Source organism: Phyllostomus discolor, chromosome 4 (genome assembly GCF_004126475.2).
Source record: "Phyllostomus discolor isolate MPI-MPIP mPhyDis1 chromosome 4, mPhyDis1.pri.v3, whole genome shotgun sequence".
Lineage (NCBI taxonomy): Eukaryota > Metazoa > Chordata > Mammalia > Chiroptera > Phyllostomidae > Phyllostomus > Phyllostomus discolor.
The window spans coordinates 169,249,419-169,272,772 of NC_040906.2; the positions used below are offsets into that span (position 1 = coordinate 169,249,419).

The following is a 23,354-nucleotide window of genomic DNA, read 5'->3' on the forward strand; positions in this document are numbered from 1 at the left end:
TAACTTTGGAAGTTATAGGGTGATTTAAAATCATCAACAAGTTTTTATTTAACAGCTGCCATGTGAACGTCCTTCAGCACTGCTGGGCCTGCAGTAGCTGGAAGGCTGCAAGAATCCCTGAGTTCCCAGAGATCTATTGCAGACCCCGGGGAGTCGGCAGAGAGCCAGAGCTGATGGGACAGAGGTCCCCAGCCCTGGTTTTGAATCTGAGGTCTGTGGTTTTTCAGGGGAGAGTATACACTCAAAGAAAATGGTGATTTTGTGAAACTTATGGTATTTTATAGCAAGTAGGACTATGATTCCACAAAATCCAAGAGTGTAGGAAATACTTATTTCTTTCAATTAAAATGAAAAATTTAAATAATGAATTTTTAATTCAAGTTAAAATTAAAATGAAACCTGGCTCTGAACCGCCCTCCCCGCCTCCATCTACAGATAGATGTATTCTAAGCTGTCGTTGGTGCTCTACACGCCTTCCCCGCCCTCACCACCATCACCACCAGCAGAGGTTGAACAACCACTCGAGGGGCCTCCCCGGTACCTAGGAAAGGATCAGGCCTCTCTGGTCTTCACTGTCTGAGCTTTCTGCCCACGCGTGTGCGCAGACACTAAAAGCTTTGCGCACATAGAGTTCGTTGGCACTTGCCACTGAGGAACGCTGGCACTGGGTGAGTCTCCTGGGAGCATTATGTTTACACTGGGTCCCTCTGGGCTTTGTCACTGCCATGGGCACAGCCTGCATGTCCAGCCCTCACCCAGCCATGGCTTCACTCTCTTCCTCCTCCTCTTGGCTGCCTCGTATTCCCTCCCCTCTCTCCTCTCCCAGCATCACCTCTTCAGTGAGATCACGCTTCCCTAAAAGACGAGAGAAAGCATGCCAGCGGCTTCCTTTTTCTGCTTGGAGACTGAATAGAGAAAAATATAAAAGTCCTCACTAACTTATTAGAATTGTAGAAGAGAGCAGGAGGAAGAAAATCGTTGAGAATACAATTCAAATTAGTAAAATAAATCATCCTGCTACAGATTGTGATGTAAATGGTAGGTCATGCAGAGAGGCAGCAGAGCAGGGGGATTAGATGCTTGGAATCTTGGTTCTACAATACTTCTTGCTATCCACGCGGCCTTGCTTCGCTCCCCTCGTTAATAAAACAAAGATGGTAATAACAGTACATGTCTGGTCGTGTTTCTGTGAGGTTCTGTGAGGGTTCTGTGAGTACTGTGAGCATCACAGTCCTCAGCACAATGATGGGACACCCCAAGCACTCATTAATGGGTAGTTGCTAGTATTAGGTTGGCCAAAAAGTTTGTTCTGTTTTTTTTTCATACAATGGCTCTAGTAGCACTTAGTTGACTTTAACCTCATTTGAAACTATTTTGTTAGATTATATTGTGACAGCTGTCAGTCATATCAGCATACATTAAAAAAAAACTTATCCAAGTTGGTGGATTTTGTGTAGGCATGTTGAAGATGGAAGAAAATATGTGACATTTCCTGTGATCATAAGTGATCATAAGTCACTGATCCCGGCATATTATGTTTTACTACTTAAAGAAAGGTAAAAACACAACTGAAATGCAAAAAAAGATTTGTACAGTGTATGGAGAAGGTGCTGAGACTGATCGAATGTGTCAGAAGAGGATTGTGAAGTTTTGTGCTGGAGATTTCTCACTGGACGATGCTCCATGCTCGCGTAGACCAGTTGAAGTTGACAGTGATCAAATCGAGACATTAATTGAGAACAATCAACATTATACCACACAGGAGACAGCTGACATACTCATAATATCCAAATTAATAAAGTCATTGGCAAAAACGAAAAATGTGTCTTTTATTTTACAGAAAAAAGGCCACACGAACTTTTTGGCCAACCTAATACTATAGCTGTAGTGTCACTGATGCAAATACTGACCCTCCCTCATAGGACACCGTCAGTGGATAGTGACAACAATGTCTCTTTTCACGGCTGACAATAGCTCCGTCTTCACAACTAATAAGAAAGGAAAAGAAGGAAGAGAGGACAGGAAAGAAGAACTTATCCTGGGCTAACTGTGCCAACGACAGGTGCGGCTTCTGATCTCTGCCTGCCCTAAACGGCCCATCCAACCAGAAGGGAATGTTCCAGCTTGATGATGTTCCTCTTAGGGTGACTGCAGGCCCTGGGTGTGCTCTGTGCAGGTGGAGCTTGTCACCAACAGAAGTGTGCATTTTGCCCGTGGAAAGAGCGCTGGATCTCTCAACTCCCTAAGAGATACTCCTCACAGATGCCCTCTGTGCCCCCTAATCTAAATTAGCTCCTACCCGTCATCCTTCCAGTTTTTTGTTCTTTATTATTGGCCTTTGTTCAATTTAAGGTGGCTACTTAGTGTTTTTATTTGTTTGGTGTCTTCTCACCCAGCAGATTACACAGCTCTAGAGGGCAGGGATTAAGGGTGTTTTATTGACCAAGTACAATCATTCAACTTTAAGGTTTTAATCTGCCAGGCGACAATGGTAATACGGCTTTTGCCTACCTCACTGGGCTGTGAAATTAAAAAAAAAAGATAATACCTATGAAACTTCCTTGTAACTATAAAACAGGATGTAAATATTAGTTATGCTCAGTAGCATGTCTACTTGAGAATGGACCTCACAAGCCGAATACTCGAGAACTGAGTTTCTAGACAGGTTAGCGTTCTGTGAAATGAGGTAACAGAGGGAAGTGCTTAGAGCAGGATGTGCGCTGTGATCGCTCTTCTTGTGTAAGGTGAGGGGTGGCAGTTCCATCCTCTGAGAACCTTATATTCACTCAGTCCATCCTCGGTAGGTTTGGAATGGTTTAATGAGAGCACGTCCGTGGCTGGAGGTGTCTCAACACGTGCAACGGCATGTATCCCAGAGCCCATCAGTTCTGTGCACCAGGGGAGGTTCTACAAGTTAGTTCTCAATGAAGCTGTTCCTTTCCTACCGGGAGGCAAAGGCGGTGATTACACCACCTTCCCTGCCTGTGGCAGAGGTATTACAGAGCGTGAGAAGCTGTTTCCAGAACAATGGCTGCTGCTGCCCATATTTCACAGAGGGCAAACGGGAGGAGCATGAATCTCCTGAGTCCATCACTGCGCGGATGTGTGCGGCATCGCATTGGAACAGCGAGAACAGGGACTGGAGGGATACAGAGGAAGACGACACTAGTCCTGGGGGAAGACTTCTCTGCTTTTGATGGACCAGTGAGGAACGAGACATGATCCATCCTCCTGGACAGTGTGGTGCCCGAATCACAGAGGCTGGGAAGCTAAAGATCAAACGAAGCTAAACTAGAAAGAAGTTGATCAGATTGGACCAAAACAGACACACTTTGCTTTACTACACCTTTCTTGGGGTTTGTCCTGTTTATTAGGGAGGCAGGGTAAGGAGATGACACCATAAAAGCACACTGAGTATTTCTTGTTTTTTGGTATGTATAATAATGGTTTAATTAACCACTTAGTAAGCTGCCTAGAGTTTGTTTGCATGTTTTGTGGAGTCCCTGGCTCTCCAAGGGCCCCAGATTCCCCACTGATGGCAGAAAGCCCTGCTTTTCCCTGGACCCTCGGCACAGGCCTGAGTGAGCTTCGCTCACTGTCTTCATGCAGCTGTGACTGCCTTGGATGGAAACAAGGTGAGCAGTGAGTCCAGGACAGGACTGAACCCCGACCGTGTACCTGTTCCATCTACATTTTCCCCAGTCATAACCCCCCTGGTATGAGAAATGAGCTGTGACAGAGGTTAAGTCCAAGGCACTGTGGGGGCGGCAGAGGGAGAATCAGAAGCTGGAGGAGTCAGGGCAGGCCTTTGGAAACCTGTTGTTGATGTGACAGAGAACCGAAGCTGGTGTGGGTGGAGTGCTGAAGGCTGAGACCAGGCCAGCACCCTGTGCTTGAGAGCCCAGCGGGAAAATAAGGCAGCACTGGGCGTGCCTGGGGCAGGGCACATCCTGACCCCAGAGGCAGCCAGTAAGGAGGGTAGATGCATCTAACCTTACCCTTTGCCCAGAGGCAGGCTCTGATCTTTAGGAACAGGTAGAATCTGTACTCAAAAACAAGTCAGCACTTGAACTACCCCTCTTCATTCCCTGGGGGATAGTGCTCACACCCTCCTGACACGCTCCACGAGAGGTAAATATGAGAAGAGTCCTGTGAAAGTAAACAAGGTATTTAAAAAGGTCCGAGAAAGCCAAAGCTGAGTCTGAGAGTATGAGCACAAACTCAGTAGCCAGGGAGGTGGAGGCGTGTTGAGTTCTTCTGCTGAGGAGACAGAGGGGAGCTTTGTGAGGCCGGCCCAGAGGGCTCCCGGCCTCCTATCCCTGGTTGTGCTGCGTGGTCCTGGGAACATGCAGGGGCTCCTGCTCGCCACCCTTCTCCTCGCTGCTCCGTCACAGGTAAGTTTCCTCTCCTTACTCCTTCCCTTCAGGAGACTACGGCAGTCCTCTTTTTTTTTTTTAGGTCAAAAATAGGAATGAAGAAGATGGGGGAAGAGGAGGAGGTAAATTCCTTGTGGAACTACTTCATGAGAAATAGGGAGCCATTTTCCTCTCCAAATAAAGTTCTGTTTCAGTTTATTAGCTTCAGGGAAGAAATGGAAAACATTTTTCCCTTTCAGGTAATGCCACTAAATCCGACTTTCGATATGTTTGAACAGCTCCAAAACTTTAGTAACATATATATTTTTCCTGGAGTGTAACACTGTGCATGCATTTGGGAGGCAGCAGCCCTGCCCAGCGCAGTGAACAGGGCTTCTTCATCTGGACTCCCGGCCGGGGCTTGACTTTCCACGGTCATGACCAAAATGTGCACAGAGCCACTGGAGAAAGTGATTTTGACCACTTTCTTCAGTTAAGCCTGTTCCTGTTGGAAAGGAGCCCTTTGCAACAGACATTTATATTTTGAAAACATTCTATGACTTTGCCTTTTCTCAACCTATGTGTTTCTTACTTTTCATAGAAGGAAATCAGTTCACAGAGACTTTGAAATATTCCAAGCAACAAACCAAAGGGAATTTTAATTTCATGTGATGGATTCATTGCCTTAGTATATTTTAATAAGAAGATTAAAATAGGGTGAATTACTTGAGGATTTATTTACAATGGCAAAGGTTATTGATAGCATAGAAGACAGAGCTTTTGAAACCTGGTGATTTAGCAAACATAGATGTGTCTGTGAGTTAACACTCGACTGGGGTGGTAAGTAGTAGATGCATCTTAGAAAAGAGGGGGTTGAAATTTGTCATATTACATAGGGAGAGATTTAAGATCTTAAAAGTTGCACAGCAAGAACCGTGCGCACTGGCACAGTTCATTCAGCAGCCCTGTTTCGCAGAAGGGCACATTTCCTCTCGGAGGAAGCGCAGTGGGCTGCCGGGCTTCACCCCACCAGTCTCCGGGAAAGCCCTGCCATTTCTGTGGGGTGAGAGCTACGGCATAGATACCTGTGCTCAACACAAAAGCTAAAGCAACAGTAAAAATGTGTTATACATAAAGCAACAGGAGTGCTATTTTGCCATTATAAATTTTTGAAAGCTCCAATAATACCTACTATTCATTGAACATCTCTTAGGTGCTAACCACTGTGCTAGGCACTTCAGTTGTCACCTTAATCCTCGACATAACCTTGTATGGTGGTTGTTTTTTAGATGAAAACTGAGGCACAAAGGTCAAATAAGTGATAGAAAAAGACCTAAGATGACAGAGCCATACTGAACCTCAGCTTTGTCGTCAATGCTCTCATTTTCCATCACACTGTTCTGATGATTCTTGTTTTGAGATTTTTTTTAAAAGATTTTATTTATTTATTTTTAGAGAGGGAAGGGAGGGAGAAAGAGAGAGAGAGAAACATCAATGTGCGGTTGCTGGGGGTCATGGCCTGCAACCCAGGCATGTACCCTGACTGGGAATTGAACCTGTGATACTTTGGTTCACAGCCTGCACTCAATCCACTGAGCTATGCCAGCCAGGGCTCTTGTTTTGAGATTTTGATTTGGAAAAGTATCAATACCTAAAGAGAAAAAATACAGACAATTCTTTATATTTATCCACATTTTTGTCATTTCCAGGACTCTTTATTTTCCCCCTGTATTTCTGAATTACTATCTATCGCAATTTCCCTCAGACTGAAGACACTCCTTCAGTATTTGTTGTGAGGTAGACATGCTAGCAAAAATTTCTCTCAGTTTTTGTTTATCTGGAAATGTCTTTGATTTCATCTTCATTTTTGAAAGATAGTTTCACTGAGGATAGAATTCCAGAGTGACAGTTTTTTTTTCTTTCAGCATTTTCTCTGGGTGTTTTGTTCTCCTCTTTTTTTAAAGATAATTTTTTTTATACCAGTTTAAGGTAACACCAAATTTGAGAGGAAGGTACGGCAATTTCACAGACACCCCCTACCTTCACACAAGCACAGCCTCCCCCACTGTCAACATTCCCCGCCCAGAGTGGTACATTTGTTCCAGCTGATGAACTTATGTTGACACATCATTACCCATAGTCCATAGTTTATTTAGGGTTCACTTTTGGTGTTGTACATTCTGTGGGTTTGGACAAATGTATAATGATATGCATGCACTACTACAGTATATACAGAGTGTTTTCACTGCCCCTCAAAGCTTCTATGCTCCACCCACTCACCCCTTCCCTCAACCTCTGGCAACCACTGTTTTTTTTACCTTCTCTGTAGTTTAGCCATTTCTAGAATGCCATTTAATTGGAATCATACAGTATGTAGAATTTTCAGATTGCTTTCTTTCACTTAGTAATATGCATGTTTTTTTCATGGTCTGATACGTCATTTCTTTTTAGCAATAACATTTCATTGTCTGGGTGTACCACAGTATATCCTACTAAAGGACACCTTTCTCTTCTTCTTTTGATGAGAAGTCAGATCTCATTCTTAGTATTGTTCTCTTGTATATAATGCTTTCCTTTTCTCAGGCTGCTTTGAAGATTTTTCTCTTTATCCTTGGTTTTCAATAGTGTTACCTTGTGACCTCAGAGATTGTATAAAAATGCTTCTAGGCTGGAAAGATAAACAGGTTTGCCCAAGTGGGAAGTTTTAGGAGTGGGCATTTCATTGGAGCAATGTGAAGAAAGCCATGCAGGAGAAAATCAACCCATGAGTCTAGTAAACTAGAAGGCAGAGGAGGAGAGTGCATTGAAAGCTAAGGCTAGAGAGAAAGGCATGAACCTGCATGGGCAGAGCTTTAGATATCATTCTCAGAAGTTTGGACTGTATACTGTAGACAGTGGGGAAGCCCTGATGGGCTGTAGGGAGAGGAATAATATAATCAGAGGTTTTTTAAAGAGCTCCCTCTAGCAGCAATGTGGCAGGTTTGTCTGAGAAGTCATTCTTGGGGGAGGAAGATCAGTCTGGAACTTACTGCAATAGTACTTAGTAGCAGTGAACATGAGGGAAGAGTGACTAGTTCTAGGGATATGAGGACAACAAGCAGGATTAGTCATTTGAATAGATGTGGGAGGTGAGGAAGAGGAAGGTGGCCTGGATGACTCCTAGCTTTCTAACTCTAAACCTGGAAAAAGCTGTCTGGGGGTGAGGGAGGGGAGGATGAGTTTCAGACATGAGTTTTTCCTGTAGAGCATTCTGGTGGAGATGTCCAGTAAGCAGTCAGCTGTATGGGTCTGGACCTCAGTAGAGAAGTCCTGGATGGAAATTTAGTTCTGAAGCTTGCATGGGGTGGGAATTGAAGGCAAGTGATTAGGTAATGAAACTGGAACCTGTCACTACCAGAACCAGTAAGTAGAGACAAGAATTGAGTCTTTATGAGTGCTTTACTCAGATGCCGATGATCTGAGAAGACAGTGGGTTATGTACACTTAAAAAACTGTCTTCACATCTCATCTCAAACCCACCTTCTTATAAGGAGAAGAAGTGGTAGGTAAGAGGTTTGGAAAAAAAAAAGTTAATTTGATGAGTTGTAGTCTAGCAGGGTTTTCCTAGTACTTCTTTATCTGAGTAATTGACTGTCCCCTCCCTAGAATACAATGGTTCAGATACCATTGCCCTGGGGCAGAATTGCTGGTTGACTCCTGGAATCATGGGGTCATGCATTCCAGTTCCTGCAATAATAGCTGTCACATGCATTAGTCACTTAAGCCTATCAACTATGACTGAAGCTAAAATCTTTTAACTTTTGAGTTCCCCTATAATAAGATTTCCAAGAGACAGTGTGCAAGTGAGGAAAGCAATACATTAAAGTCAAGAAACACCAATAAGTCTACATCTCCTGCAAAGGAGATTAAGAACATATGTTGAGAGGTATAGGTAGAACTGGAAGGGCCTGGTGTCATGAAAACCAAGAACAGGGAGAAGAAAACACAGTCAAAAAGGGAGTAGAAATAGTGAGGCTAAAAATAATGAGCGCCTACTTCTTAATTTTGCACAGGTTCAGCTGGGGTTACGAGGGACTCTTTGCCAGGTTCCATGGCCTCCCAGCTAGGCTCATGTTCATGGAGTCTCTAGGTCTTCCCCTTACCCCACCTAAGGCATTTAACTCTTAAATCCTCTCCGAATCCCCTTGGATTAGGGCATAAACATCTTTGGGGAACCATTACTATGCTAATCACATGGGGGTAGTAAGTACTCTACACTGTTGTTGTGAAGGTTAGATGATATATACATGTAAGGTACTTGGCACATAGGCAGTACCATGTTCTTTCATTCAAAAGTACTTATTACAGACAAGACAGGCCTAAGGCAAAGAGCTTGCCCCAAGAAGTTCAAATTCTTGATGTGCAGCTCAGAAAATGAGCAAGTAAAATGTACAATAAAGTAGGTAGTAAGAAGGTCCCTGGGGAGAGAGCTGGGGTAGGGTGCTATTTTATGAAGGGTGGTCAAGAACAGTTTCACTGATAAATGTGAATACAGACCTGAAGCAAGTGAAAGAGTGAGGCACAGAGACACCTGGGGGAAGAACATACTTGCAGAATTTAAAGACCAAGAGAGGCCAGTGTGTTCGAAGTGAAGCCAGCAAGGGGGTGAGTGGTGGTGGGCAGAGTGAGACAGGGAGTGAGGACAAGATGTTGCAGGGCCTTGGAGGGTAGTGAGCTGTCTATATTGAAATGGGAAGCCATGAGCAAGAGTGACATAAATTGAGGTATAATGGGCATGTACAAAGATGAACATATTTAATGTATACAATTTGATGATTTCAGGGATAAGTATATACTTGTGAAACCTTCATCACCATCAAGGCCATCAATATATCCATCACCTCCCAAAGTCTCCTCCTGCCCCCTTTATTACTAATTTTGTGGTAAGAACATTCAACCTAAGATCTCAGTAAACTTTAAGTATACAATACAGTATTGATAATGACAAGCGCCTTGCTGTACAGATCTTCAGAACTTACTTATCTTGCATAAGTGAAACCTCCTACCCTCTGAGCATCACCTTCTCATTTCCTCTACTCCCCAAGTGCTGGCAACCACTTTTCTACTCTCCACTTCTGAGTCTATTTTAGATTCCACATGTGTGAGATTATACGGTATTTGTCTTTCTGTATATGCCTTATTTTACTTTAGATAATGTCTTTTAGGTCCATCCATGATGTTGCAAATGGCAGGATTTCCTTTTTTAAAGAGAAGGAAATACTGCACTATATGTTTATACTGCATTTTCTTTATCTACTCATGCATGAATTGACATTTATTTTGTTTCCATGTCTTGGTTATCATGAATAATGTTGCAGTGAATGAACATGGGAGAACGGAGTATGAGGGAGGACCCCAAATTATCTTCTGGAGGGGAGGCCCCTTATAGTACAGGCTTCCCCTGCTAGGTGAATGTTCTAGGAACCCATCTGTATCAGTGCACCAGCTGGCATTGTTGGGAGAGGCTGTGTTCGGCTTCAGTGAATTTTTTTTGAAGACTCAGTGTGTTTGCCCATTTCATGATGGGTGATTTACAAGTGTACCTGCTCACACCCTGCTGTGTGTTCAGTTTTTGAGCGAAACAGCACAACCCTCATACTGAACCCTTCCTATTCACCCAATCTTGCCCCAAGTGACTTTTTTTTTTGTTCTCCCAGATGAAAAAATTCCTCAAAGGGAAATGTCTTGCCAATGTGGAAGAGGTGAAACAAAAATGTACTAAAAGGTGTCAAAATTGACAAGTTCAAAAACTTTTGAGCAGAGGAAACAATGTCTTGATAGGTGTATTGCAGCAAATGGAGAGTACTTTGAAAGTGATTGAAGTTAAAACATGTAAGAATAAATACACAATTTTTAATAAAGTCTTTGGGGGGTCCCTCCTTGTACAGGTATCTCTTTGAGATCCTGATTTCAATTCCTTTGAATAAATACCCAAAGTGAAAGTGGGGGACCATATGGTAATTTTATTTATTGTTCTTTTTGAGGAACCTCCATATTGTTTTCCAAAATGGCTCTACCACTTTACATTCCCACCAACAGTGTATCAGGGTTTTCTTTTCCCTACATACAGATACTTATCTTTTGTTTAGTAATAGTTATCTTAACAGGTGTGAGGTGGTATCTCAGTGTGGTTTGCATTTGCATTTCCCTGATGATTAGTGATGTTGAGCACCTTTTCATGTATTGATGGCCATTTGTACGTGTTCTTTGCAGAAATGTCTATTTAAGTCTTTGCCCATTTTTTAACTGGTTTATTTATTTATTTGCCATTGAGTTGTATGAGTTTCCTGATAGATTTGGGGTATTAATCCCTTATTACATATATAGTTTACATACATTTTTCTCCCGTTATGTAGGTTGCCCTTTAATTTGTTGATTATTTCCTTTGTTGTGTAGAGCTTTTTAGTTTGATGTAATCCCACTTCCTTATTTTTGCCTTTAAAAAAATAAAAGAAGCTTTCTTCTGGGTAGAAAATGTAGAGGACAAAAGGGGAAGCAAGGAGAACCTTTAGGAGACAATTGCCATCACCTAAGTGACAGAGAATGGTGGCTTGGATCACTGGGGTAGCTGTGGGGTTGTTAAGAAATAATGAGAGTGGGTATATTTTGAAGATATAACCAACAGGATATACTGATGGGATGGGGAATAAAACGTGAGAGGAGTCAAGAATGACCAGACTCCAAGGTATTTTGGAAAAATGAAACTGGCATTTGCTCAAATAGGGATATATATGGAAAAGTATATCAGAAGGGAAAATTATCCTTGGTCATGTCAAATTTGCTACACCTATCAAATATCTAAGTGCGGATCTGTTAAGTAGGCAGTTTGAGTCTGAGTTCCAAAGACAAGTCTGGGTGGGAGATATGAGAGGTAGTGAGGGAAGATATTTAGAGGTCTTAACCACAGGGGGCTCCAGTGTCTAGAGATGAAGAGGAGGAGGAGAAACCAGCAAAGGAGACTGAGAAGGAGCAATCCGTGGGAAAGGAGGAGTGAGAAAGTCATGTGTTGGGAACTGAGGAAGAGGTTTAAGGTGAGAGTGACTGTCAAATACTGATACATATTATTGTTATATTTACCATACTGTATTCTGTCAATCTAGGGGAAACCTTCTATTTCTATAAAGCCTGGGAAATTAGTTTGAGGAATCATTTCTAACATTACCTTTATTATCAACTGAAGTTTTGTTGCAGGGTGCAGGGTACTGGACCATTAGACGTGACGCCCGAAGGAAGGCCTGGAGAAGTATCAGAAGTGCATCATCGTAAACAGTTTTGTCACTGGCCCTGTAAATGCCCTCCGAAGCCCAGTTGCCCTCCTGGAGTGAGCTTGGTGAGGGATGGCTGTGGATGCTGTAAAATCTGTGCCAAGCAACCAGGGGACATCTGCAATGAAGCTGACCTCTGCGACCCACACAAAGGGCTGTATTGTGACTACTCGGCAGACAGGCCTAGGTATGAGACTGGAGTGTGTGCATGTAAGTGTCTTCTTCTGGACCTGCTGGAAAACGAGTGTAGACAGGATATTTTTTCTGCAACTGTTCATTTGGAATAATCAGCTTAGTCTGCTAACTATAAGGTGGTTTTAGTTTTCACGCACCAACGGGACTGGCTTTGTCATATTAGATACCACGTGAAATTAACAGATGTTTACACATGTTCAGAAACCTGTTATTTTAATTGCACTGAAGTGATCTTGCAGTTCTCACACAATTGCTTTTAATGATTAAAATACAAGGAATTATATAAAGACTCTAATTTCTTAAAATGCTACAAAATGACAGCTATTGTTAATATTGTCAAAAGCAATTTGAATTCAACCTTTTCTGTAACTAAAAAGTAATCTTGCTTAAAATATCAGGATGTACATCTGGTATTCAGACATACTGTTTTAATCTCAGCTTTCCCCATTTATCATCAAGTTACCATACTTTTTACTCAAATAGATTTGTAAAAAAGAAGGTAGGAGCACCCCAATCACACCCTGACCCTCAGCTTTATGGGCCTTAGCTCTGGAGTTTGACTGAGACCATCTAAACTTACATCTTGATAATAATGCAGGATACCAATTTAGGATGAAGAAATAAATTTCTAAGGTAAGAGAGTCTGTTAGCTGGGCAGTTTAGTCGCTCAGTAGAAAAGCCGAAGTGGGAAGGCGAACAACTCCCAGAAAACTTGCTTGTGAGCACGGAATCTGAGCGCATGATGGGAGCTGGGCTGCAGGTGCAGAGCTGTTCAGGTTGAATAGCCTGCTGCCCCGTCAGCACTCTATCATATCGGTTAAGATGTAGGCTCTGGGCTCTGTCTGCTGGGTGACCTGGGTCATGTTATGTTGTTTAACATAACATGTGCCTTAGTTATACCATATGTACTTCCTATTTCATCAAGTTTCTAGGAGGATTAAGTGAAAATAATGAAACAAACCCAAGACACCTAGCAAAATATCTGGTATGCAGTAGACTGCCAAAATGTTAGTTGTTATGCATGGAAATTCAACAGGAAGACATGATCTGTCAGACTCTGGCATTTGGGACCCCCTTTTCTTCCAAACAATGCTGGAGGGGTTATTTCATTAACCTAACCAATACGTAGTGATCCACAGCTGAGGATGTGAACACAGCAGGGTCTGGTTGCGGGAGATACAGACCCTGCCCTCACAGAGTCCAAGTTTATTGTGTCAGACAGATCTTTTCACAAATGATTTCACATACTGTGATGGAGTATTTTAACACAGCACAGCCATGAGGTTGGGGGTGGGGATAATCTATAACTGAGTTTGCAAACTGTAGCTCAGGGGCACATCTTGGCTCTCACCTGATTTTATACATAACGTTTTATTGGAACACAGCCACACCCATTCAGTTACATGTAGTCGGTGACTGTTTTACAATGGCAGAATTTAGTAGTGGTGACAGAGACTGGGTGGTCTGTAAAGACTAAGATATTTACTATTTGGCCCTTCACAGAAATTTGCTGATTCATGATATAGACAAATGGTGTTAAACTTTTTGGTTTGAGAACACCCCCTCTTTTTCTTTTTTTTTAAGAGATTAATAAAGACCCAAAGAACTTTTGTTTAAGTGAGTTATCTCTATTGGTATTTAATAGATTGGAAATTTAAAAATATTTGCTAGTTCATTTAGTAAGTAACAAAAACACTGCAAATTAATAGGAATGTTATATAATTTATGAAAAAATTTATTTTCTAAAACAAAGAAAAATTTAGTGAGAAGAATAGAATTGTTTTAGTTTTACAAATCTAATGTCTAACTTAACAGAACATAGCTAGATTCTCACATCTGCTCCTGCTTTCAATCTATTGCTAGAGGATGTTTTGGTTGAAATACATGAAAGGGAATCCAGGCTCACATAGATACATTATTGGAAAAGGAAGGAATATTCTAACAGACTTTTCAGATGATTGTGAATATTTTTTTGATATTATATTAAAACTTGAAAAGTGGTAATTTCTTAAAAATTAGTTACATACTAGGATCTAAAACCACACCAATTAACCACATCAATGTCAAACTGTGATATTAAAATACATTGGTCTATCTAAGATCTACTTGGAATGGGCATTTAATGTGTGCATAATTTTGTACTATGCATTGGTTATTTGGAAAATATCAATTTGGAGCAATGGGTTGTGGAAATTCCAAATGATATATGTAGTTATATAATATTTTTAAAAATGACATTAATTAATCCTAATTTTGCCAGAAAATTCTATACATTGAGTAGCTATAAAATTCCCAGAGATAGATAGAAGTTTCCCAAAATTCTAATTTTTCTTGAAAGCTTGAACTCTATCATTGGCAATAAATACTGTCAGTTGTTTTCCTTGAAGTTGCAACCTCACTTTGTTCATTTTCAAGATGTCTGCCAAATACCCCCGTCCAAATAACCATGGTTTACCTGTCATCAGGCATTTCTTCAGGTGAACTTCCCACTAAAAAAGTGGTTAGTTTGGTCCACAACTCAAAGAACAGCACAGGTGCCTTCCCTCAAAGTAACTATTGTACTTCAGTACATCGACAGAGATGCTCTATGTATACTTTCCATTTTGTCACAGAGAATATTAAAAAGACATATATTTAATGCTTAAGATTTAAGAAAATTTTAGTTTTTATTGTGCTATCAAGGGCGCTCTTAAGTAAAACTACCTTTTTTGTTTGTTTGTTTTGTTAAAGTACACTTATGTACAAGTGCACAGCAGGGAAAAATACAGCGATTAGCCTGTGCAGTTTGCTGCTTGCTCTAAGGTGCCAACAGCACTTCTGGACACCATTTCTTTTGCACCATCAGTGCAAATATTAACACAGTGAAAAAAGTCAGTCATATCTTAGTACCCTGAAAAAGGGGGAGGGTGGAAGCAAGGGAGGGAGGTGGGTTTGGATGGGGTGGGAGAGTGGTGGAGCAAAAATGCAGACAACTGTAATTAAACAACAATAAAGTAATTCATGGGGGGAAAAAAAGAATCTAAAAAAAAAAAAAGAGTTCTGACCTTGCGGATTCTCTGAGGTGGGCCTCAGGCACCACCAGTCAGTTGGCCACCCTTTGAAAACTGACTCTCCACATCAAGAATCCCCCTCAGCGGAGGAGAGAGTTTCCTCCGATTCTCTCGACAAAAAATCAGTTACCATGCAGTGCCGCAGTTAAATAAATTATCATTTTTTCAGCCATTCATGTGTCTTAACTTCCTAAGAATATATCTTAGGCTATTGCTGCACATCTGGGGAAACCTCAGTCTCACCAGCCACCAGCCAGTTCATCTCTCAGATTTATGATCTTTATCTCACTGCTATACTCATCGTATTTTTTATTTACTCCAGAACAGATCCTATAACTTGGTCTTAATTCTGGAAGTGACCATTTGAGGCTGATAGACCCCCACAGTGTAGTGAGTGTTTCATTTTCACCTCTTACAGATGTTCTGTGAAGGAGGTCCCAGATGGGGCCTAGGAAATTGAGAACTATGTTTTGTAAAGGAGACAGCTATTTCCTCAATGGCTTGAAGTGGGAGGTCTAGACTATCAGTTATGGCTTCTTTGGTGATTTTGCTTTATTCTCTTTTCAGACCTGGTGGCTGTGGGATGTGAGTTCAACAGGATACGTTACCATAATGGCCAAGTGTTTCAGCCCAATCCCCTGTTCAGCTGCCTCTGTGTGAGCGGGACCATTGGATGCACACCTTTGTTCATACCGAAGCTGACTGACCGTCATTGTTCTGGGGCTAAAGGTGGAAAGAAGTCTGATAAAAAATACTGTGGCCTGGGCCCGTTACAACAGCAGCTCTCAACAACCTACAAAACAATGCCAGGTGCTCACAAGCAGAACTGTTTCTCAAGTATTACTTCTTTGTGGTTTTACTTCATGTCCCTTTAATGTACCATAGGTGCTCAGTAAGTACTTCCTGACTGGTGGTCGGTGTAGGATTTAGTTTGAGTGTGCTGTCTTACTAGCCTCTGCCTCAGGCAGGTCTAGTCTAAGTACCTGAAAAGAAAACTATGTACTCTTTTAGATTTTTTCAGTAAAATATTCCAGTTTTTACTTTTAATTATATTTTATTGATTATGCTATTACAGTTGTCCTGATATTTCCCCCTTTGCTTCCCTCCACTCAGTACCCCCTATTCCCTCAGGCAATCCCCACACCATTGTTCATGTCCATGGGTTATTTGTAGGTTCATTGGCTACGCCACTTCCTATACTGTACTGTACATCCCCATGGCTATTCCATAACTACCTATTTGTACTTCTTAATCCCTTCACCTCTTCACCCATTCCTTCAGCTTAATAGCCCACAACCTTCGGACCAACTTCACCCATTCCCTCAAACCCCCTTCCATTTGGCAATCATCAAAACCCTCTCTGTATCCACAATTCTGTCTCTGTTCTTGTTTACTTAGTTTTTACAGATTCAACTGTTGATACATATGTATTTTTTTGCCATTTTATTGTTTATAGTTTTGATCTTCTTTTTCTTAAATTGGTTCCTTTAACATTTCATATAATAATGGTTTGGTGATGATGAACTCCTTTAGTTTTTTCTTGTCTGGGAAGCTCTTTATTTGCTTTGGATTCTAAATATCTTTGCTGGGTAGAGCAATTTTGGCTGTAGGTCCTCACTTTTCATGACTTTGAATATGTCATGTCAATCCCTTCTAGCCTGCAAAGTTTCTCTTCTGTCAGCTGACAGTCTTATGGGAACTCCCCTGTAGGTAACTAACTTCTTTTTCTTGCTGCTTTTAAGATTCTCTTTAACATTTGGCATTTTAATTATGATGTGTCTTGGAGTGGGCCTCTTTGCATCCATCTTGTTTGGGACTCTCTGTGTTTCCTAGACTTGCACGTCTATTTCCTTCACTAAATTAGGGAAGTTTTCTTTAATTATGTTTTCAAATAGATTTCCAATTTCTTGCTCTTTCTCTTCTTCTGGTACTCCTATGATGCAAATGTTGGAATGCTTGAAGTTGTCCAACATTCAACTTCAAGCTAGAGGCTGTTTACACTATCCTTTTTTTTGGATCCTTTTTTCTTCTTGTTGTTCTGATTGGTTGTTTTTTGCTTCCTTATTTTCCAAATCATCAATCTGAGCCTTGGCTTTATCCACTCTATTGTTGTCTCTCTGTAAATTGTTCTTTATTTCAATTAGTATGTCCTTCATTTCTGATTGGATCTTTTTTTATGCTGCTGAGGTTTTGAACTCTGCATCTAAAAGACTGCTTATCTCTATTATATTGAGTTCTTTTTCCAGAATTTTGATCTGTTCTTTCATTTGGGCCATGTTTGTCTTCTCATTTTGGCAGCTTCCCTGTGTTTCTGTGTATTAGGTAGAGCTACTATGACTCTGTGTCTTGGTAGCCCGACCTAATGTAGTTGGTGTCCTACAGGGTCCAGTGGCACAGCCTCCCCTATCACCCACGTTGGGTACTCAAGGTGTGCCCCCTCCTTCTGTAGTTGAGCCTTGGTTGCTGTTGGTAGGTCAATGGGAGGGATTTATCCCAGCCAGTCAGCTGCAAGGACTGGCTGTGACCACTGACCACCAATCTCTGCTGTCTGTGGAGGATCAGCTGTGCAGGAGCAGGGTGTTGGTGCTCCACCATGGCCTGTAGCTGTCCACTGGATGTGCAGGCCCTGGGGTTTCCTGGGTGGTACAGGCCAAGGTCAGCCTCTATCCTTGTTTTGCCCAGGGACATACTGCATGAGCTATAAAGCAATCTGAGATGGCTGCTACTTGTGCTGGGCTTGAAGATTCCAAGGTAAAGCCAATGTAGGCTGGCTGTTGCTAGTGCCAGGCCTGGGGCCACTTAGCAAGAGACATGGAGGCTGGGGGCTCACTAAGGCTGGCTGTTGCTTGTTTGAGAGGATTTAGGAAGTTGTGAAACATGAGCCTAGACTAGCCATTCATATGGAAAAGTCACAGTTAACAGTTTGGGTGGGTCAGTAAGTTGGGTGGGCCAGAGTTGCAGGGGATCTCCAGGGCTGGGCCAACAGTGTGGGCCAGGCTGATGGATTCTCAGATATAGCACCCACCTGCTGGCTCTGTGGTTCTGTGGGAGGAGTGCTCCGAAAAGGGACAAGAGCCTCTGCCCACTTTTCTGTTTGGGAGAAAGCAGTCCCCCAGCTCTTGCCTTGATGCCAGACACTTCACAGCTTCTCCCTGTCTGCCACTGGTGCCTTTCAAGATGCTACCTGGTGCTAGAGCTCAGAGGGAGTGAGTTTCAGTAAGTCTGTGTGTGAATTCTTTAAGAGGAACTATTTGGGATTCTAGAAGTTTCTTCCATTGACTCAATCCCCGCTGGTTTTTGTAAGCAGAAGTTATGGGGACTTATCTTCTGCTTACAAAAGGCACTGGAACCCTGGGCTGTGGGTCCTGGTGTGGGGCTGAGACTCCTTGCTCCCAAGATATTCCTCTCCAATTTTTATCCACCACACATGGATGTGGGACCAGCCTGTTCTGCATCTTCGCCCCACCTACCAGTCTGGATGAATGTGGTTTCTTTAATTCTGTACTTGTCAGTTTTCCATTCAACTAGATTTCTGACAGTTCTGAGTGATGATTGTTCTGTATTTCAGTTGTAATTTTAATGTGGTTGTGTGAGGAGGTGAGCTATGTTTACCTGTGCTGCCATCTTAACCAGAAGTCCTAAAATATTCCCGTTTTTAAAAGCTGTACTAGGTCAGTAAAACTCTTACTCTGCTTATTCCCACTCATCCTCTTCTCAGGAAAATTGACCAAATGTTGTTCATATGTACCCTGGAAAAACTTTCATTTATACTGTTATTTTGGGGGCAAGAAATGTGAACCACCCAGTTCTAAAAATTTTCAAAGGCAGTTTTTCTATATGATAAAAACCAAAATGGAAGGCTATTGATTAGAAATATTTGAGAACATGTTTTGAATTTATAAATATTTCTGAAAGTAGAAAACTACTGACATAAAATTATCCTTTAATTATCAACCTCTTTCTCTCTGAATAAACACACCCATAGGCATTCTTAAGTAGGTTCCACAGGTATGTATGTAGCGGGGAACATGGAATGAGAGTCTTTCTCTCTCATCTTGAATGTCTGGCCGTTTAGTGTCAGTACATTCATATACTGTGTCTTCTGGCCTGCTCTGAGTTAGCGTCTTACCTCAGTGCTAGGGTGTTCTGGAGACAGGAGTTTCAAAAATGCCATCACATGAAACACACGATGGAGGACTTAAAAAGTGCAAAACTGATGCCTGGTTATTATTCACATCCATGTTTTCATCCAGAAATCACTGCTTTTTTTTTTTTTTAATTTAGAGCTTAGTGAATGAAAGCTGCCTAGGAAATACCCAATATTTATGCTAAAAACTCCAGAATTCATGTATTATGTAGATAATTAATAAAAGCAACTTTAATCAGAGAAATGAGTTTTAGAAAGTTAAAAACTATATGTAAACAACATCCTCAGAGATTTTGATTACACTAGTTAATTTGAAAAAAAGATTAATAGGTTGTAGTGAATTTGCATATACCACACAGTTATTCAGCGAACAGTACGACACGGCCGCTGCTTGAACACTTCTGAAATTACAGGCCAAATTACTCTTGCTTTCAGAATGTACAAGAGCAGTTGTTTTTCTGCATTGGGCCTGATTGGCTCAATACACATTCTGAGAACCTCTTTGGTGAGACAGACTCCCTTAAAGCAGCAGTTTGCCACAAACAAAGACCTTTGGGTACAGTTCAAGTTGGTTTGATTTGTAGAGTGAGAGCAGTTTCAGTGGATTCACTTGGAACCTGGTTGGAAGTGTCAGTCAGACAGTCATTCTCAGTGGTTAGTGCTTCAATACAAGAAAAGAAAATACAACAAAACAAAAAACCCCAAGAAAAATCTCTCTGGTAATTCAGAGTTGGGCCTAGGTGTGTTTCTAAGGAAGTATATGTTCAGTCTAGTTATCTCTCTTCTGCTTAACCATAAAACTGAATTTATAGGTCCAAACAGGAGTTTGGCTTTTAAAGTTAAGCACAGTGACAAATACATACGTTAAGATGTATTTGTGATAGTAATTTATATACATAGTTAATTCCAGGTGGTTTATGGTTAGAATCTAGCTTTTGTTTGGTCAGTGTGAAGCACGCAATGACAAGATGTCCCATGCTTTTCTTATGGCTCACCAAACACTAAACTTCTACTTTAAAAATCTCTTCTAGTTTTCTTGCTTGTTAATGAATGTTCAGCAAATTCCTGAACTGCAGCTCCTGGCTTAACTTTAAGTGGAGTTATTGGTGATACAATAATTGAACCTCCCTTTATTTATTGCAGATGCGTGCCAGGCTTTTAATCTGCTTCCTGCATTGAGGTCTTTAAACTGTTGCCTGCCTTCCAGGTATCTTCACGTTTCTGCTTCCTCTCCCTCAGTTCTATGTGCAGTTGCAAGATCCTATTGTAATAACACCAAAAATGGTATCAAAGGATTATTTTATTTAAAAATAGCACATGCTTCAAAGTGACTGATATTTCCTATCACAAAGGCATTTTTGGGGGGTCTTTTTAAATTGACTTTTTGATGTAATATAGTCAGAACTTTGCAATGTTCAATTACAAACTCACATCACAACCTTATTCCCAAAGCATCCATTTTAGGAAATACTTTGAGATAATAAATCAATATATAGTTTGCTTAAAATCAACCAAAGGCCAGATTTATTCATGAGCAGAACAAGTGGATCCCAATGGATTTACAAGATGGAAGAGTATTATGCCCTCTTTATATTTTCTTGATATTTTCATTATTTACCCCCTTCAGCCCCTTTGTTTCTCCTAAGGAGCAGGCAGTGGCGGGGGTTCCACCTATCTAACCACACACCTACCCATCCATAATCCATCAATCCATTCATTCCCCAAGTGTTCCTCTAAGTGATTTGAAATGGCTAGCCAATGGAGAGAATACCACAAGCCTGGGATTACAGGGAATGTTAAGCTGTGTGAATAAAAGATTACACATTTGCCATGTCTTAGCATATGAGCATTTAGATTATTAGGTGTAATTTATTTTATTAAAGACCAGATTAAAAAAACAAGCAGAGGAAAAATAATTAGTTTTATTTATAGTTTAATTATTAAATAGAACTGTTCTATTTTAGATTTTAATAGATCATGAAACTTAACATTTAAACCACATCAATCTAATTGACATCTTAAATTCCCTAGTCCTGCTAATGGGTATTTTAATGTCTGGTGTAAATATCAAGCATGAGGCAAGAACCAGAGAAGAGGCAGATATACCCATCAGAACCTAAGCAGAAAGCAGCAAATGGGTATATCTGTTCAGTTTTTCAAAGGTAAAAAGTTTATTCCTCCTAAGTAAATGGACTGTGACACATGACTGAAAAGTAATTTGGGGCACAGGAGAACGATGAATTAGATCATAAGCTTATTTGATTCTGAGTTACATTATAGAAAAGTACAAGTTCGGATCTATTAACTATTAGCTTGAAATGATTTAAAGATGATCTGTCTACATGAGTATATATATGTATACACATGTACTTTTCCCCCTTTATTTTAGCTTATAGGAATCTCCCACTTATCTGGAAAAGAAAATGTCTTGTGCAAGCAACAAAGTGGACCCCTTGCTCCAGAACATGTGGGATGGGAATTTCTAATAGGGTAACCAATGAGAATAACAAATGTCAGATGAGAAAAGAGAGAAGACTGTGTTACATTCAGCCCTGTGACAGTAATATATTGAAGACAGTAAAGGTAAAGTTTAGATTTAACTTCATTATAATTCAGTATTAAGAGATTCCTGAAAAGCGTGTGTGTATGTGTTTTGGAGGGATGGATGGTGTTTGGTTCCATCCATCACCATATTATAACTCTTAAAAGTCAAACTATCTGGGAGGACAGCAGATGTTACTCTAACTGCACTTTGTGGTGAGAATTTCACCAAGCAGGGACATAATGTTAACCTGTTAGATACTCTAACAGCTTAAAAGTGGGGGTCATGGTCAGTCTGAATTGCTGTACCATGTATGTTGTTTTTTTAAGAGTAGATTCTTTTTAGATTCTAACTTTTTTTCTATATGAATGTTTTGCATGAAATAAAAGCAATGGATAAAAGATTTTGGTTGTTATGTAATTGTAAAAATAAATATTATGGACATGAGAGAAGTTCTGATCTTAGTTATATATCACCAACTTGGAGAGGGAACTATACCATTTCCAAAATGCCTTGTGCTTGGTGAGCTTGCTGAGACCATAATGAAACAAACATTCTGTAGAATGTACTCCATAACTGGAGTTGGTCCTACTTCTAGAGCTGTACAGGATGGCTGTCCCAAGTAATTTTCAGAAATGCTACAGAATCCCTCTCATCCCTAGGTTATTTCCTATTAGAAGTTAACAACTCGATTTTAAAGGGATTAAGATATTTATTCACCTATTCATCCACTAAGAAATGTCTGAGCTGTGTAAGGCAATTTGCTGATTTGTAGGTAAACAAACATTTAATAAGACCTGGCTCTTGATATTTTCGTTTATTCTGGGGCTAGGTGAAATGTAGCAAAAACCACTGGGGAGTGGACTCTATAACACGGTGGAGGAAGAATAAGGACAGACAGACCTCTGGTGGGAGAGGATTTTACAGGCAGAAAACAATGTGCTGGAAATAACTTATATCTGTGTGTTTGTTATAAAATGTTCTATTCAGTATCATTATTATAATCAAATTTAAAGATATTACTGTCATGTATCTTTTTAGATCCCCAAAGGAAAAACGTGCCAACCTACTTTCCAACTTTTGAAAGCTGAAAAATTAGTCTTTTCTGGATGTTCAAGCACTCAAAGTTACAAACCCACTTTCTGTGGAATGTGTCTGGATAAGAGATGCTGTGTTCCCAATAAGTCTAAAATGATTACCATTCAATTCGATTGCCCCAATGAAGGGTCCTTTAAATGGAAGATGCTGTGGATCACATCCTGCGTATGTCAAAGAAACTGCAGAGATCCAGGAGATGTATTTTCTGAGCTCAAGATTCTATGAAGTTAAGCACATGGGGGAAAACTCAAGGTTAGTCAACCCTGTCATCACATCAAAAAGTTAAAATGGTTTTTAAAAAATGGTGAAACTTCCTTAATGGTTTAAGATGGTAAGAATACCTATTGACAGATGGCTGTATTTAAGGCATTAGATTTTAAAAAGTTTCTCCTACAAAAATATATAAAATTTGAAAGAAATTAAACTTTTAACTTTAAAATATATTTTCTAATTATATAATACACAGATCCTTTGTTCCACCTACATTTACCATATACAATAGAAAAACCACACAAGGCATAAAAAACATTTACTTTATAAAATCTGGAATATTTTAAAGATGTATAAAAAGCATATTAAAATTTAACACTTGATCTGTGCTTCAACAATGTAGCCCAGGTACTACTGCTCAGATGTAACCATTACAGGGTGAGCAGGATTCTG

The 23,354-nt window shown here is 40.6% G+C and overlaps 1 protein-coding gene and 1 long non-coding RNA gene across 4 annotated transcripts; one reads left to right on the forward strand and one right to left on the reverse strand.

Annotated features, from left to right (window-relative positions):
* Positions 1-3,466: 3,466 nt before the first annotated feature.
* CCN6 (cellular communication network factor 6) lies at positions 3,467-23,204 on the forward strand. Of its 3 annotated transcripts, none has more exons than XM_036024588.1 (5): positions 3,467-4,394; positions 11,575-11,869; positions 15,472-15,714; positions 20,195-20,258; positions 21,441-21,520. In XM_036024588.1, exons 1-5 carry the CDS (start codon positions 4,347-4,349, stop codon positions 21,445-21,447), a joined length of 657 nt encoding a protein of 218 aa, XP_035880481.1. In that variant the 5' UTR covers positions 3,467-4,346; the 3' UTR covers positions 21,448-21,520. The 3 variants fall into 3 exon arrangements, with proteins under 3 accessions (XP_035880481.1, XP_035880482.1, XP_028366325.1); XM_028510524.2 differs by lacking the exon at positions 20,195-20,258 and adding an exon at positions 22,635-23,204 and having other exon boundaries at positions 3,620-4,394; positions 21,441-21,634; XM_036024589.1 differs by lacking the exons at positions 20,195-20,258; positions 21,441-21,520 and adding an exon at positions 22,635-22,714 and having other exon boundaries at positions 3,468-4,394.
* LOC118500309 lies at positions 18,835-22,917 on the reverse strand. The gene is made up of 3 exons (XR_004902874.1): positions 22,793-22,917; positions 20,176-20,312; positions 18,835-19,163 (listed from the first exon to the last, which is right to left on the reverse strand). It is a non-coding gene; the product is annotated as an uncharacterized LOC118500309 (long non-coding RNA).
* Positions 23,205-23,354: the final 150 nt, after the last annotated feature.